Source organism: Akebia trifoliata, chromosome 3 (assembly GCF_017979445.1).
Source record: "Akebia trifoliata isolate Shusen 1 chromosome 3, ASM1797944v1, whole genome shotgun sequence".
Classification (NCBI taxonomy): Eukaryota; Viridiplantae; Streptophyta; class Magnoliopsida; order Ranunculales; family Lardizabalaceae; genus Akebia; species Akebia trifoliata.
In genome coordinates this window covers 52,475,511-52,490,928 of record NC_141377.1, presented here as the reverse complement: position 1 = coordinate 52,490,928, position 15,418 = coordinate 52,475,511, and the positions used below count along the sequence as shown (strand labels likewise).

The window sequence follows — 15,418 nt, the reverse complement described above, 5'->3', positions numbered from 1 at the left end:
AATGAAAGTCATAGATACTATCAAGAGGGAAAAACAACACTTCCTTTCATGGGGTTTGTCAATCGAAAAAATCGAAGTGCCTCAAATTGACAAAATACAATTTTGGAGGAAATGGTTCTTCAATCCCTAAACTCAGCAATCGTGGACTGTATGCTTGTGAGCTATATCGACAGAGTATTAGATATGAACTTTGCATCTAATAAATTAAGCGTGGCCAAGATGAAGATTTTGAGATAGATGAGTGGAAAAACTAGGAAATATACAATTAGAAAAGAACATATAAGAGAAATGTAACAGTGGCTCTAATAAGAGATAAAATAAGAGAGTCAATTGAGATAGTTTGGGCATGTTCTATGGAGGCCGATTACAACCACAATTAGAAGAAATATAAGTTCCAAGGTGCTAAAAGAGCAAGAGGAAACCAAAAAGAATGAAGATTGAGATTGCAACCTAAGTTGGTTAAAGTCTGTGAGTGTTGGTACCACGACCTGGGTTCAAACCTGCAAGGACAGAGTGAAAATTTGAGGAACAATATCTGTTTAGCCCAAACTCCAAATATCTGGGATAAGGCTTTGATGATGATGATTATGATAAAGCTACTTCATTACTAATTTAAATTAATGCTTTGGACTTTGGTTTGTGTTTTTTGTAGGTGCATTCAAGTTTGGTTTAGCTGGAACTTTCTGGCGATCATCTATGCAGTGGCTACCAAACTTTTTAAATTCTCATTATTGCAGAAAGAACATTTGATCTTGAGTCCTCTATAGATGTATTTTTATTCTTTTGGACAATCAACAGGCATTTATCTTGCAAGTGAAATAGGGTGTAACAGGAACCTTACCGCATTTATGTCTTTTGGGAGGGTTTTCTGGCATTCAAACAGAGGAGAGACAGAGTCCAAGCCACCATGAAAATCTGTGAAAATTCTGCTTTTTGGACCCTCATTAGACTCTGGTTGACCCATAATTCAATTTGATGCTCTCATGTGTACCTAACAAAACGAGAACCTTACCGAGATATAATAAATACAAAAAAATGACACCTTTGGCTTAAGTAAGAACCCATGCCTTAATAATTTAATTTCAGTAATTGAGCTGGAGACATCTAAAGGTGCCTTAAATCACAAAACAATAGGAAAATAAACAATTGTACAACCTCCAGTTAGGGATAAACGATGCAGTCTCACCAATAACCAACACAGAATCAAACTCTCCCTTGTACTGAAGGAAATCAGCTTCAGTTCAAGAAATTAAGAATCATCACGTTGCTTCAATACACTATTTTTCTCATTTTACTGAAATAAATCAATGTTCAAAAAAGTACAGAATACTGTGGCCTCTCAAGAATATTTGACGATCATCAGGCAGTCAACAACTTGATTTTCTTTACAGGCGAAATTGAATTTGAATTTCCCATAATTGGTTTGGCTTTAGGATAGAAGGTTCAATGCTCACTCTCAGATATACTCCCAAGTTTTCCAAGGCCAACATCATCCAATCGGCTTCTTTCTACAAGAATTTGATTCATCCATATATAATTTCCCATTCAATTTAACTTAACCCAAAATCTTCATCCCATTGCTTTAGAAAAATGAGGACTGATCATGAAGCACATTCAAGTGAGCAAGTATCCGAGCTGCCAAAGGTTTCATTGTACTACTACCTCTCTGAGCTATATCAACTAAATGCATCTGAGCTAATGTCCCATACTTGTGCTTGAACTCCCCCAACCGGAAAATCCTCTCTAAAGCATGCAGAGCCTTCTCCTGTAAGTTGACAGAAGAGGAGCTTAGTAACTTTATGATCGGTGCAATGGCATTTGCCTCGCCAAGCACCTTACTACCACTCTGTAGTCTTTCAGCATCATTCAGTGTCAACAGGGCCTCTAAAGCAGCTTCACACGTGCCAAGATCTGGCTCCCCAAGAACACGCACAAGTGGTCTCACTGCCTCAGCTTCCACTAGGCAAAACGATGACTCCACCGAACATCTGCCCATGTGGACCAGGCAGCCAGGTTCGGGTGGTGGTGAGAAGCACCAGAATCCCCTGTGTCTCTCTATTGGTCTGCTCAGCACAATCGAACTCATAGAGAATTGCGTAAGTGAAATCGCCGCATGTCGTTTTGTCACAGAGGTTCCAGAACCCAATAACTGGACCAACACAGGGATAATGCCAACTTCGGCCGCTTTCTTTTGCCACTCTTGGTTTGTTGAAACAGTGAAACGACAAAGAGCGCCAACAGCATTCTCTATTAGCTGGTTTTTGTAGAAACCACTATATTTTCCACTTGTGAGACAATTGAAAATGATAGGAAGTGCCCCAGCATCTAGAAGCCACCGAGTGATCTCGGTGTGGTCTTTGGGGAGGTTAGAGATGATACCCAATGTAGCAGCAATCTCTTCCTCTTCTTTAGAAGTTTTAGCTATCTTGAGCAATGTCTCAATGCACCTCTCATTCACATGCTCTGATAACATGACATCATCTCCATCTTCTGTCAAGCAACAGAACAGCTTCACAGCGTTTGCCCGTACAGTAATGTTATCAAGCTCACATAACTGAACTAATACTTGAACAGCTGAGTACTGGAAATAGCATAAAGACAATAGAACAATCAGATTCACAAACAAAACTGTTGATGAACTATAATAAAAAGAGGATCTGTCTTATATCTTTTGTGGATTATAAATAATAGATAAAGAAAATACCACTTATAAAGGAATCCACAACTTGAAGAGGAAATAAAATGGAAGTCAAAGAAGCCCAATTGTAAATATGATTTAAATTTCAACCATAAGAACAAAGGATGAGAACCCCAACCATCCACACACAGACACACACATACAAAAGAAAATAAGTTTAAAAAATCCACTTAAAACCAGATACTGCTGTTTTGACCAACCGAAACTTTTCTAGAGCTATCGACTCCCAGTTAAATTTTGCAGCGTCAGCATCCACAAATAATGAAGGACGTTCAAATTTCTCTCCTCTTGATTGTTCTAGTGTTACACTGCGTTAATTTACCAGTTGTTACACTGCTTAACTTAAAATTTTTAACAGGTTTGAACTCTCACTTAGTCCCATCTCATATGTCAGCTTCCCATTCTGTTATTTTACTTGTTCTTCATAGTCATGTCAGTAAATTATTAATGGTATATTAGTTGCAGGGCAGATCACCAATCAATCACAAATGATAAATTACGTTTGGTTTGTTCAAAGAAAAAAAGTGTTTGACACATTTGTAGTTATTAATAAGATTTCTTTATTTTTTTAAGTATAAATCCATTACGGAAAAAAGGTCGAGGAAACAAATTTAAAACAATAGAACATAGTAAATTTCTCATTTTCAAGTGTTAGAAGACCGGGCATGACGATATCAGTATCAATGCCAAGTATATGTATACAGATATTCATGCTTAGGTTCTGCATGCTGAATCTTCCTGCAGAGGTACCAGGGTTTTCAGAAAAATGAGCCAAAACACTAGTAAGGATTCACACCTCTCTTAGTTTAAACCTTATGTCTGTTGCAGAAGGGCGCTGGCACATGGCATGAAAGGTACAGAGTATGCTTTGTTGTACATCGGGTGTTGTCAAGGTAATAAAGGAGAAAAGCCTGCCAATATCTTCATCTTTTTCAAGAAATGCCAGCTGTGTCTGATCGGATTCATTCTTTGTGGTTGATATTGCAAGGTTCATGATTGTGGCTGCAGCTTGTTCCCTTAGAATTGGGGATGATGAGCTGTGACGGTAGAAGAGATCAAGTAGTGGCCTCACTGCCCCTTCTCTAATCATTCGCAAACCATTTTGTGGTAGGCTTGAGAGATTTTTAAGAGCTTTGACGGCCACTTTCTTCATGTCTGCATTGCCATGTGAGACAAAGTGAAGAAGTGGGCCCAGTACCCCATCTTCAAAGAGAATGGATTTATTATGATCAGTCAACTCCATTTCAGCTAAAGTTTCCACCAATATCATTTTGACTTCTTCTGGTCCTGCAAGAAGTGTTTAGTGCTTGTAAATTATACTAGACAATTGCCACCCCAACCCAATTTCAGCACTCAAAATGTAAAGCCTTGATAGAATCATAAATATTGACCTTACAAGCATTGTTCATGGTATACTGGAATATGAATTATGTTTTAAGAAGTAATTGACAACTATTATGGCTAGGTTTAGAGGGATTTTAGGTCCAAAGAGATGGTTTGGCCAGCACAAAAGGTGTGGAATTTTTAATGGCAGCAAGGTATGATGTTAAGAGAAATAGAAAAATAATGAAACGAGAAGGAGAAGAAGATGAGATGGAGAAAAGGAGGATAGATTGGAATTGGCATCACACCAAGGATTTCAATGGCCTTGCACCATTAGAGGACTCTCATAAGAGAAAACCTATATAAAAAAAAACAATTTTTTTTTCTTATTCATCTCAAAAGAGATCCTATTACAATGTTTAAATAGAAAATAAAAGAAACCTTCAAAAACTAGACTTTCTAAGTTCCTAACCTTATAAAACCCTTACAAATAATAGTGGCTGCCGAACTCTAATGTGGGACCTACAATATTAAGTGCTGGCCCACTTATCAATTAAAACAATTATATACCTTGCGCCCACAACTTATTAATGAGAAAACATAAAATAGCCCACAAAAAAGCCCAAAAAACATTAAAACTCTCTAATAAAAACAGAAAATAAACTCCTAAGAGAAATCTAATTCTTCATGCTTGTGGTCCTCATCAATTTTGTTGCAGATGAAGAAATTGCTCATATTCAAGAGCATATCCCTTAGTGTAAGTCATTTGCAAAGGACATGAAATTAATTGATGAGACTAGTGAAGGAGTCCCAAGTGTAAGGGATTTGCAAAACATAATACAAGGGATGCAACTTTAGTAATGACACTCACAAAAAGGACCAATAAAAATTGGATGGCTAGAAAATACCCCAAATCTATCATTTTCATTACCTTGGTTATATTATCTATAGTAATTTGTTGTCCATACTATTAAAGATGGATGGTTAAAGTGGAGGGCTACTTTTGAAGTGCGAAGTGACAGTCACATCCCAAACAAGCTAAAAGGAAATTTTATAAAACAGCTGTGAAACCGACCATATGCTTTATGGAGCTTAATGTGGAGTAGAAAAACTAGGAAAGGAAAATTAAAAATGAACACATTCAAAAAATATGATGGTAGCTCTAATAGGTGATAAACTACGGAAAGTTTAAACGATGTGATTTGATTATGTGTAATGAAGTCTAATTACAATCCCAATTAGAAAGAATGTGCAATTTGAAAGTTTTAAAAGAGAAAGATGAAGACCCCAAAAAATGTGGATTGAGGTAGTAAGAATGGATATGAACACTAGAATTAATAAAAGAAATGTCTTTCGCGTGATGATGATAAAAAACAAGAAATGATACTTAGATGAAAAAAGTTAAAAAGATGAGGTATGATTTCAAGATATTGGGTACAACACCCTAGTTCGTATCCATATCCTAGATATGGGAAACAAGGAGACGTATCCATATACCATAGTCCATACAATATTCATATATGGGCATCTTAGATGGAAATTGGCTAATAACCCACCACCCCCACAAAGATGAAAAAGGAGAGAAAGAAGAAAATGATGGAAATTGGAAGATGTGTATTGTGAGTTAGTTTGAAACAAATCCAAAGTGAATGCTTTGGGTTTTACTATGGGATTGCTTGAAAAGATGTACCAGGATAATCAAGTATCAATCCATATTTCCTCCAATTCAATCTTCCACAAGTGGGTCATGCACATATAAGTGGATTGTCAATTCGACAAAGATAAAATGGTAACCAACAAAAGAAATCTAAAGATTAATTGGTAGTTTTCTTGCTAGTGCTCTTCTAGGATTATTGGTTTCAGTGAAGATAGATAGCTATGTTGGAGTATGGCTCAAAACATTTAGGCCCGGTCCAAGTATGTGTGTTTTTTGGGTTGATCCAAGGTAATTTGGGTTGGGCTTGTAACTTCTGTAAGTGGACTACTTTGTGGTGCTTCTAAAAGGATGGGGTTTTATTTTCTTTTGTAGAAAGTCTAAGTCTTTTCTGGAGAAGAGGGTAGAGAAAGAAAAAAAACTCAAGAGATGAGAGGTTGAGAGGTTTGGGAAGATTGAGATCTAGAAGAAGGTGAAGCTAAGTGATAGAGGTGTTTCCTTGTATCGATTTGCCCTATTTTCTTCATAGTGAAATCGAGCTCCAACGATCATACTTAGTAGGCGTAGCCTTTGGGTGAACCACGTAAAATCTCGTGTTGTGGGTATTGTGTTCTTCCTCTTTCTTTGTGTGGTTGTTTATCTTCTTTGCATTTTCTAGTATTCGTTGGGTTGTCCTTCATTGCCATTAGCAAACAAGGTCATGGAAGGTGTGGCATATAAGGTGTTTGGTTAAATACCCAATAGGTGTTTGATTAAATTATGAAGTGAGTTTCACAAAGGTGTTCACATACACAACAAGCTATACATATTTTGATACTTCTACACCGAGTAGAAGTGTTGCAAGATATGAGAAAATATTTCAGTTAGTAAAAGTAAACTAGTAATTTGTTTAGTATTCTAGTTCATTTTATTTTTGTCCCTTTCTCATCCGTTCTTCAGTGTTCAATCCTTAAACTTCAACAAGGAAGTATATAACTTGTAGTCTTGATTGCGGTAAGGACTAGGGAATGCAGTAATTTCAACTGATAACAAATTCCAAATGAACCTTAAATTTTGGAAAGGTATTGACTTGGGCACACCTGGTTTTTGATAAATGAGATGTTCCCCTCACATTTACCACACAGTCTTTTATGAAAAGCACAAAAAGCAGATTTCCTAAAAAGGTGAAAAATCCATCCAGAGTAAAAAAAACAGGGTACACCCAAAGCACTCCCCTATTTTTAATGATTAATACATTCTATTTAAAAAATAACATACCTGACGAAAGACGCTGCAACAAAGGCTTAAAATAATTGGCCTTTGCCATTTGTATAATATTCTGATCAAGGGATGAGAGATTCTCCAAAAGCTCATTTGCATTTTGGGCAGCTTCATTGTCATCGTAGCTTGACATGGTCACAAGGAGGAGTATGCACCCCTGAACCTTTCCTATGCGGTCACATATAACATCACTTTTTGATAGTTCCAATAGCAATGACACTGCTAATTTACTTTCTGTAATACGACGTGCAAGGGAGTGAGCTATGGACTCAATGGCATTATCCACTTCCACGATTCTTTTCTGCAACAAACATCTTCAATTTGATGAAACATATAAAATAATGGTCCCTATTACCTTGATGAATAGCAAAAATCCAGGCTTTATCCAAATTTACTGCTTTTTTTACTATTAAAACAAATTTATACACATCAAGATACAAAGAGAGTAGTCCCCTGCCTGTTGTGCTCTAATTAAAATAGAAACGAAGTAGCGAGGACAGAAGTAAGAGGTACCTTATTGTCATCACTATCCTTCACTAAGATGAAAAGGATAACCAAAACACGATTCCTTATCTCGCGATTTTTTTCACCAAGAAGTCCAATAAGAAGTGGAATATAATTTTCCAGCACTACCCATTCCCGGTGCAAGTCTCTTTCTTCGCAGAGATCCTGCAACTGGCCCAGAGAGTGAAGCACCTTTTCTTCCACACTTGATTGGAGTGTGGGTTTAATGGAAACGATTGTGATCATGGTATTTCTATCCTTCCATTCTTCAATTGACTGCCGCAGAGTTTTGTTAGGTCGCAACATTGCTGGATTCAAGGGTATCTTGGTCAAGGGACAGAGGTTGTTCCCATCTGAAAACCACTTTTCTATTGCACGTCTCTCAAATGTATGCCCAGAAGACGTCTCGACAGGGTCGTCCATGACATCTTTAGTGATCGGGCAATAAAATGGCTGAAGAGGCTCTAATCGTTGACTACCTAAAGAATTTCTCTTTTCGAAATATTTCATCTCTTTCTCTTTAAGAGATGAAGTAGCATCAGCCCTTCCAAGCAATGCACTTATCTGCTCCATTTGAATAGCCTCGGCCTGGTTCTTGTCCTTCCTCAAATGCGGGTCTTCAATTTCTTTCTTAAAGTCTTCGAATTCCTTTTTCAATGCTGTCTGTTCAGTTGCGATCCCAACAACTTCCGCAATGAGAATTAACAACTTATTTGCATAATAACAATTGACGCTCCTCTCTTGAATTCCTGATTCAATTTTCTCCAAGATTTCTTCCTCTGCAGAAGCTATCCTAAACTCAGCTTTAAGAATATCGCCACATAGCTGGTCGATCTTTTCATTTATACCCGAAGAGAGGTGCAGTGAGGCCGAAGGGATGAGGCTCAGTGCCCTGCCAATCTCTCTTGTGGTGTCTCCTAACCGTTTAACAATCTTACGGCAATTGACCAAAAGATAGATCCTGTTTCTCTTGCTGCATTCCAGAATTAGCTGTTTTGCAACTTTAATCTCGCGATCGAGAATCTCAATAACACTGTTCAAGCTCTTGGAAATAGGGATTTTTTTCTTAATCAACTCGTTGAGGATCAGAACTATCCTCTGCAAGTAAGATGAGAATTCTGAAAAGCTCTTCTCTTCAATCAAAACATCGTGGGTGGCGCTTGAAGTAGCAACTATGGCCTCTACAAGTTGAGAAAGAACTTCTGAAGCTGAAACAAAGTCTTTTGTCATCTTGTTTTACCGTAAAGCTGAATCTACAAACCGAACCTCTCTAGTCATCGCACTAATAATTTTATTGTACGTGGAGAATGACTTTCATACTAAATAACCGCATTCACCTAAAATCATCAGATCTGCATCTGCTTGAAACATGACCAAATTACAGTATAAAAAATTTAATTTTTCCCATCCATTTATAATAGAAAACCAGACCTCCAATCCCAAGCCAAATCAAGAAGAGATTACTCGATAGTTTAGGAGCTGAACTTGCAGAATTGAATTTGTGTCTAAACTTGAAGAACTGCAACAGAATTATAACTAAATGTCAGCTTTTCGTTTTTTTCTTTCTACTTCTGCCAAACAGAAGATCAGAAAACCGAACTTTGGGATTAAACTTTTTTACAGAATCTGAAAAACTGGATACAACCAATTCAATTTCACACATGGTGTTTGAGAAATCAAAGAAATTAAAACTAATCTTACAGTTTCAGCAAAGGAAACAAATAAAGAGTGAAAAAAAAATAAACAGAAAGTTAGGTTTTCGACAAATTTTCTCATGATCTGCGAATTTCTTATGTTTAATGTAAGCTAATTTGAGCTCAAAAACAGAAGAAACTGACCTGATAGATGCCAAAAATAGGTAACTCAATGGTGCACCAATGTTCGATTGATTCAAAGTAAGATCCTTCGAACCTTTTTCGGAACTACAGAAAATTTTACTAAGATTCTCAATGTTCGAATCGAAATTCCAGTAAAATGAAGCAAATTCCGTCAATGATCAAGAAAGAAAGAAAATTAGGGTTTGAAAAGCGTCGAAATCCTTCGAAGCCAGACCAAAGACAGTAGAAGAAAAATTCGCAATGTGGTTCGTGTTTCGGAGGTTTTATTTTTTATCCCTTACGTTTGTAAGACTTCGTTGAACTTGACTCTCGCTCTCTCTCAGAAATTTCTTCACTCGGAAAGGAAGAAATATTTTTTAGACGTCGTTTTCTACGACAGCTGAGATACTCGAAAGTTGCCACTTGGCAGTAAATCCAACACAAGTCAAAATGCTGACACGAAGAGTGTCAAAGTTACGATAGTGCCCCTGTAACGGTTTATTATAAAATAGGAAAAATTACTTAAAGATCCCTGACGCTAACTTTTCTTTTTGATTAATCCTAAACTTTTTAGTGTGAGTTAAATAACCCATTTACAAAATCTATTTTTTTTAAACAGGTCCTTCAATCATAAAATTAGGAAAGTTACTAAAATTACCCTAAACATTTGAACTCGCCATTTCTAATCCCAAAATCGTAATTTGAAGCTCCCATTCCTACCAAATATGTGAAAGAAGGAAGATAAAGTCGATTTTTCTAGAGTAAGTTTACGTATTTCAATAAGGTATGTTCTAGTTAGGGTGTTTTTAATTTTTCACTTCATTTTTTGATGAAAATCCTTCAAATTGAATTCATTCTCTTCAAAACATCAAATAATGTTGTTTTAACATGTTTTTATTTTTTTCATGTTTTTTTGTGAAAAATCAAAGAAAAAAATTCGTTTCAGAGTTATAGTACCAATGTTATTAATAATTTTATATAAAAATTGTGACCTTGATAATAATATAACTAAAGAACTGACGAGTTCGATAATTTTACATAAAATTGTCGAACTCAAAACAAAATCGACTACCTCAATAAATTTTAATATGAGTTTAGCAATTTTATTACCAACCTCGATAATAATAAAAAATGCATGTCTCTGTCAAGGTTTTTGACAAAAATTGAAAATGGCGAACTTAAAATAAAATTGACAACCTCAATAATCTTGTAAAATCGAGTTCAGCAATATTTTAAATTTTTTACAAATATAGAGTCAAGGTCAGCAATGTTTTAAATTTTTTACATATGTAGAGTCAAGGTCGACAATTTCTTTTACTATGCAGAAACTGAAAATGTAGTATTATAACATTAGGATAATAATTTAAGTCAAATCTTTTTAATGTTTGAATGATATGTTTTAATCTTAAATTGGGGTGTGATAAATAATTTTTGAAATTGGGGGTGTAATAAATAAAAGATGGGGTGCCAATAACTGTTCTCTAAATAAATAACTTTACGTTTTTGTTGTTAGGATCAATTAGATTGCACAAAAAATACGTGGGAAACCCATTTCTTTTAATGAAAAATTGCATTTAATTTGCAGCCGTGTAGATTAATTTCATTCATGAAAAATGAATTTTCATCAACATTTAAAATTAAAGAAAGTGTGAATTTTATTTTCCTACGTACCCATGAAAATATAAAATTTCTTCCAAAAAAAGAAGAAAAACAAATGACATCTGATCTTTTTAGTCATCGCCACCACAACAACCCACCCTGTCGTAGTTGTCAACATTGTTGTTGTGGACCACCTCCTTCGTCTCTATATATATATCTGCGTGCGCGTGTGTGTGTTTTTTGTACAAATGGTGCAGCTACTGCAATGTTGAACATCACACAAGCAAACCTTTTAATTTATATATATATAGGGGACGGTTCGAGGGACATCCTCAAAACCATATGAGAAACTGATGTTTCTTAACTGTTAGATTTTGAGAAACTAACGGCTGAGATTCTAATAGACATAATTTTCGAATGAAAAAATAACTTTTAGATTATTTAAAAACAACTCCCTTAGTTTTGTTTTTTTATTTTATTTTATTTTAACCAATGATCTGTTTCTATTAAGAAACTCCCAACCCTTCCTTCGTCTCGACAGAAACCCAACTCCTTCTCTTCTCTCTCAAATGAACGACTGAAAACCATCCCTCTTCTCGATAGAACGATTAAAAACCATCGATCGACAGAACGACGAATTTCTGTCAAGTCTAGACAGAAAACCCCATTCGTTTTCTTCAAACCCAACTCCTTCTCTTCTCTCTCGAATGAATGACTGAAAACAAACCCTTCGTTTCCTTCTCCATCTCCACAAGAAATAGAACGAAAACCCAACCATTCTGAGACAAGCCACATTATTCACAATTATGAGTCTTCCATGACTTCCCTGGAAAGCATTTGCTTAGAAGCAGACATGTTCAAAATGTTATCTTGCGGTGTTGTCTATGAATCCTGTAGCAGAGATAACAGATGCATACCATATTGCTTAAATAATTTGATTTTGAATTAGATATGGTGATCGGAGTGATTGACATAGCAATCTGGCCATAGAGAAAAGTTGCAATAGTTGAGATCTTGCTTTGGTGCTGGAGGAGAAAGGTGGGATATATATGATGCTAAGAAAACCCCCCTTTTTTTTTTTACTTTGAATCCTTGAATAGAATTTGTCAATCGGAGAATATGTTGTAGAATGCATATTTGATAATATCATACCCCCTCTGATGAAACTATTCTGTTATAGAATGCACTTGTGATAATATCATACCAATTCTGATGAAACCATTCTCTTGTATACCAGTGGTGACTCGGTCAACAATGACTAGATGCATCTGGGTGTGCTTCAGTGCACATGCTGTGAAGTTCTTGTCCAACTGAATGCTAGAGGCTCCTCCACTAATTTCCATATTTTAGGATCTTGGGTTGTTGAATGCTCTACTATTGATATCATGAACGAAGGATTTTTTTTTTTTTTGCAATCGTTCATTCGAGAGAGAAGAGAAGGAGTTGGGTTTCTTTCGAGAAGAAGGAAGGGTTGGGGGTTTCTTAATAGAAACAGATCATTGGTTAAAATAAAATAAAATAAAAAAACAAAACTGAGGGAGTTGTTTTTAAATAATCTAAAAGTTATTTTTTCATTCGAAAATGATGTCTATTAGAATCTCAGCCGTAAGTTTCTCAAAATCTAACAGTTGAGAAATATCAGTTTCTCATATGGTTTTGAGGATGTCCCTCGAACCGTCCCCATATATATATATATATATGGGTGGGGTTCCGTAGACACATAAAGCTACAACTTTTTTGTCTTATATGGTTAAAAAGATTCGGAATGGCCTGATTTTTTGTGAGGATGATCTCTGTGGTGAGGGGATCATCTTGCAAAAAATCATTCCATTCCAAAACTTCTAACCCCATCAAAAGTTATTTACAAAAATTGGACTGTCTAAAATTTTTCAACTTGTAAACATGGGGCTAGAAGTTTCATAATAGGCTGATTTTTAGCAAGGATGATCTCCTCACCATAGAGATCATCCTCACAAAAAATCAGCCCATTCCAAACATTTTTGCCCATATAAGACAAAACACATTGTAGCTTTATGAGTAGTTTCATGTGTATACGGATCCTAATCCTATATATATATATATATATATATATATATATATGAAGTATGAACCTCTTTGTCATTAGATCCTTAACTTTTTCTTTTCTATCCAATTTGCCCCTCCCAACCCCTTTTCCATTGTTGAATCAAGTAAGTCTCTCTCTCGCTCTGTTCTTTTCTCTTATTCTTATTCTTTTCTTTTTTATTTTTTACTATAGTAATCAAACCTAATTTTTAATTTTCAACTGTACCTATTTTCCACCACCAATATTTCATGGATTTCAAATTCCATTAAAATTAGATTTCCATGCAATCAAACAGATTAGAGGAAAAATTACTTAATAGACCTTGTGGGAGGTCAAAATGGTCCCCGACTTTTGTGTGATATTTTGATGGTTCATTTAGTATACTTTTTAAATGTAAATGTTCCCTTAACCTTTTTTTTTCCTTGTACGTTTTTTTGAGTGATTAAAGTACAATATTCTCACTCTTGGCATATTTGGGTTTTCAATTAGAGATTGCAATCATTTTCGATGATGTTTTGTAGTTAATGATATACTACTCTTAATTCTAGATAAATAGATGTATTTTTCAATCTATATCAACGATTTGCAACAAAAAATAGTGAATGAAATTAAAATTTTAAAAAAATTTAAAATTTTCCTTGTAATTTTGATTTGAGCGTCTGTTTCGCAATTAGAATATATGCATTTTGGGTGTTTTAAAAAGATCTATCCAGTCTCGAGATAAAAAATCAAACACATTCCGCACAAGCAATAAGGTTGGAACCCAATAATAAATAGATTCTACCAAGAAAATGTGTCATCATTTAGAATGACTGACATATATGGCTTATTAACCAACGAGGATTGGACACAGTGACCAAGGCATCCCTCCAAAAAGGGATATGTCTTGAGCATTGTTTAAAATCGTGTTCCGTTCCGTTGTTTTAATTTTAGAAAAATTGAAATATTGCGGACACATTACTGAAAAATTCTGAGACAAATAATACATTTTGATAGATTAATAGAATTACCTGAGAAGTCTTTAAGAGGAGACCTAGGTCAAGGGGCATGCCAATCATTAATAACATAGGAGTATCTCAAATATTTACAAAATATGAAGGGAATTTGTTTAATAAGTTAATCTTTAAGAAAAGACCGAGGTCAATGGCATGTTATCCACTTGAGAATACAAATTTCTTAAGTAGTTTTTAAGAGAAGACCAAGGGCAAAGGCATGTTATCCATTTGAGAGTACAAATTTCCCAAACCTCATACAAGAAAAAGAGCCAAAGAAATCAAAAGAAGAAGAAAGAGAAGAAGGGAAGGATATAACCTGAATCTGTGTGACTATGATGATTCAGGTACTTCTCTTGCTTCTCTCTCTCTATACTCTTTCTTTTCCTTCTTTTCACCCTCTTTATCTGTATTTTAATTGGATCTCCAATTTTTTTTTCAAGAAAAAACAAATAGAACTTGAAATGTCTCGATTTTATACTCATTTTGTTTCAAAACCTTGAAAATCAGAAATGTTCCATATGAAACATAACAAAATTTTAACCCATGGTCTTGAGTTCAAACCCCCTTATTGGTCATCCATAGAGATTTATACATTCTTACTTGATATACATGGTTTGTGAAGAATTACATGTACTCAAGTGATATATGTTTATCATCTTTGCTATTATAATGAGAGAAGAAAGAGTGAGAGTGATTTAACATAAAAAATTGAGTGGCCATAAATTCCCTCAATCCTATATATAAATTTAATATAATTAGAGTTATTTTTGTAAAAATCCAAGAAAATTGCAACCATTGTAGAAGTTGTTTACAAATTTATGAAAATATACTTTCACCATGTAATTTTAAAAAACATTTAATCAAATAATTTTTTTTTGGTTACCCAGTGAGTATCCCCACCTTAGGTGAGACTAGTCTACTTGGGGCCGCAACACCAACCCACCCGACACATATTACAATAAATAATCTATTACATTTCTATGACGGGATATTGAGACTTGAAGGTGTGGAACATACCTGGTCGCATCTTACCATCTTGTAAATTATAAATAAACTCTTTTGATGATGTGCATTTGCACATGCCACCTCTAATATCTTTTAACAAAAAAAAAGTGATCATTATTTTATCTTTCAAAATCTAAATTTTGTAAAAAATTGAAATGATCAAAAGCTTAAACATCGAGTATTTTGGGGGTCAATAATATTACATTGTAGATTTATAGTGCCAATCAAAATGGAAATATTCTACAGAAACACCAGTGAAACTTTCCCAAACTTTGAACCATCGACATCTCAAGGATTTACAGATTCACCAAGTAGGTTTACCCTGATAGGGACTTGAGGTGACTACCATGTCAAATTGTCGGTCCTCAGTACACGTGTGAAGAGTCGACTCTAACGTCATCACATGCGTACTTCGAGTCTTAACCAGACCAGCAGTTTATCAACGCGGAAAATGAAGCTGTCAGCGTGTCTAACTATCGTCCCTAAGTCCAAACAATT

The 15,418-nt window shown here is 35.2% G+C and overlaps 1 protein-coding gene across 1 annotated transcript; it reads right to left on the bottom strand.

Moving 5' to 3' along the window:
- Nucleotides 1-1,244: 1,244 nt before the first annotated feature.
- On the bottom strand, nt 1,245-9,624 carry LOC147407885 (U-box domain-containing protein 44-like). Its single transcript, XM_086436656.1, has 5 exons — nt 9,278-9,624; nt 7,449-8,958; nt 6,933-7,236; nt 3,495-3,985; nt 1,245-2,581 (listed from the first exon to the last, which is right to left on the bottom strand). Exons 2-5 carry the CDS (start codon nt 8,667-8,669, stop codon nt 1,583-1,585), a joined length of 3,015 nt encoding a protein of 1,004 aa, XP_086292782.1. The 5' UTR covers nt 8,670-8,958; nt 9,278-9,624; the 3' UTR covers nt 1,245-1,582.
- Between the last annotated feature and the right edge of the window lie 5,794 nt (nt 9,625-15,418).

What these genes read in the sequence shown, in the direction of transcription:
- LOC147407885 (XM_086436656.1), bottom strand. Translation starts at nt 8,669, where the DNA reads ATGACAAAAGACTTTGTTTCAGCTTCAGAAGTTCTTTCTCAACTTGTA. An exon ending in AGGATAGTGATGACAATAAG is followed by an intron (nt 7,237 to 7,448) that starts GTACCTCTTACT and finishes TGTTTGTTGCAG; the next exon opens with AAAAGAATCGTGGAAGTGGA. An exon ending in TAAGGTTTAAACTAAGAGAG is followed by an intron (nt 2,582 to 3,494) that starts GTGTGAATCCTT and finishes TGCTATTTCCAG; the next exon opens with TACTCAGCTGTTCAAGTATT.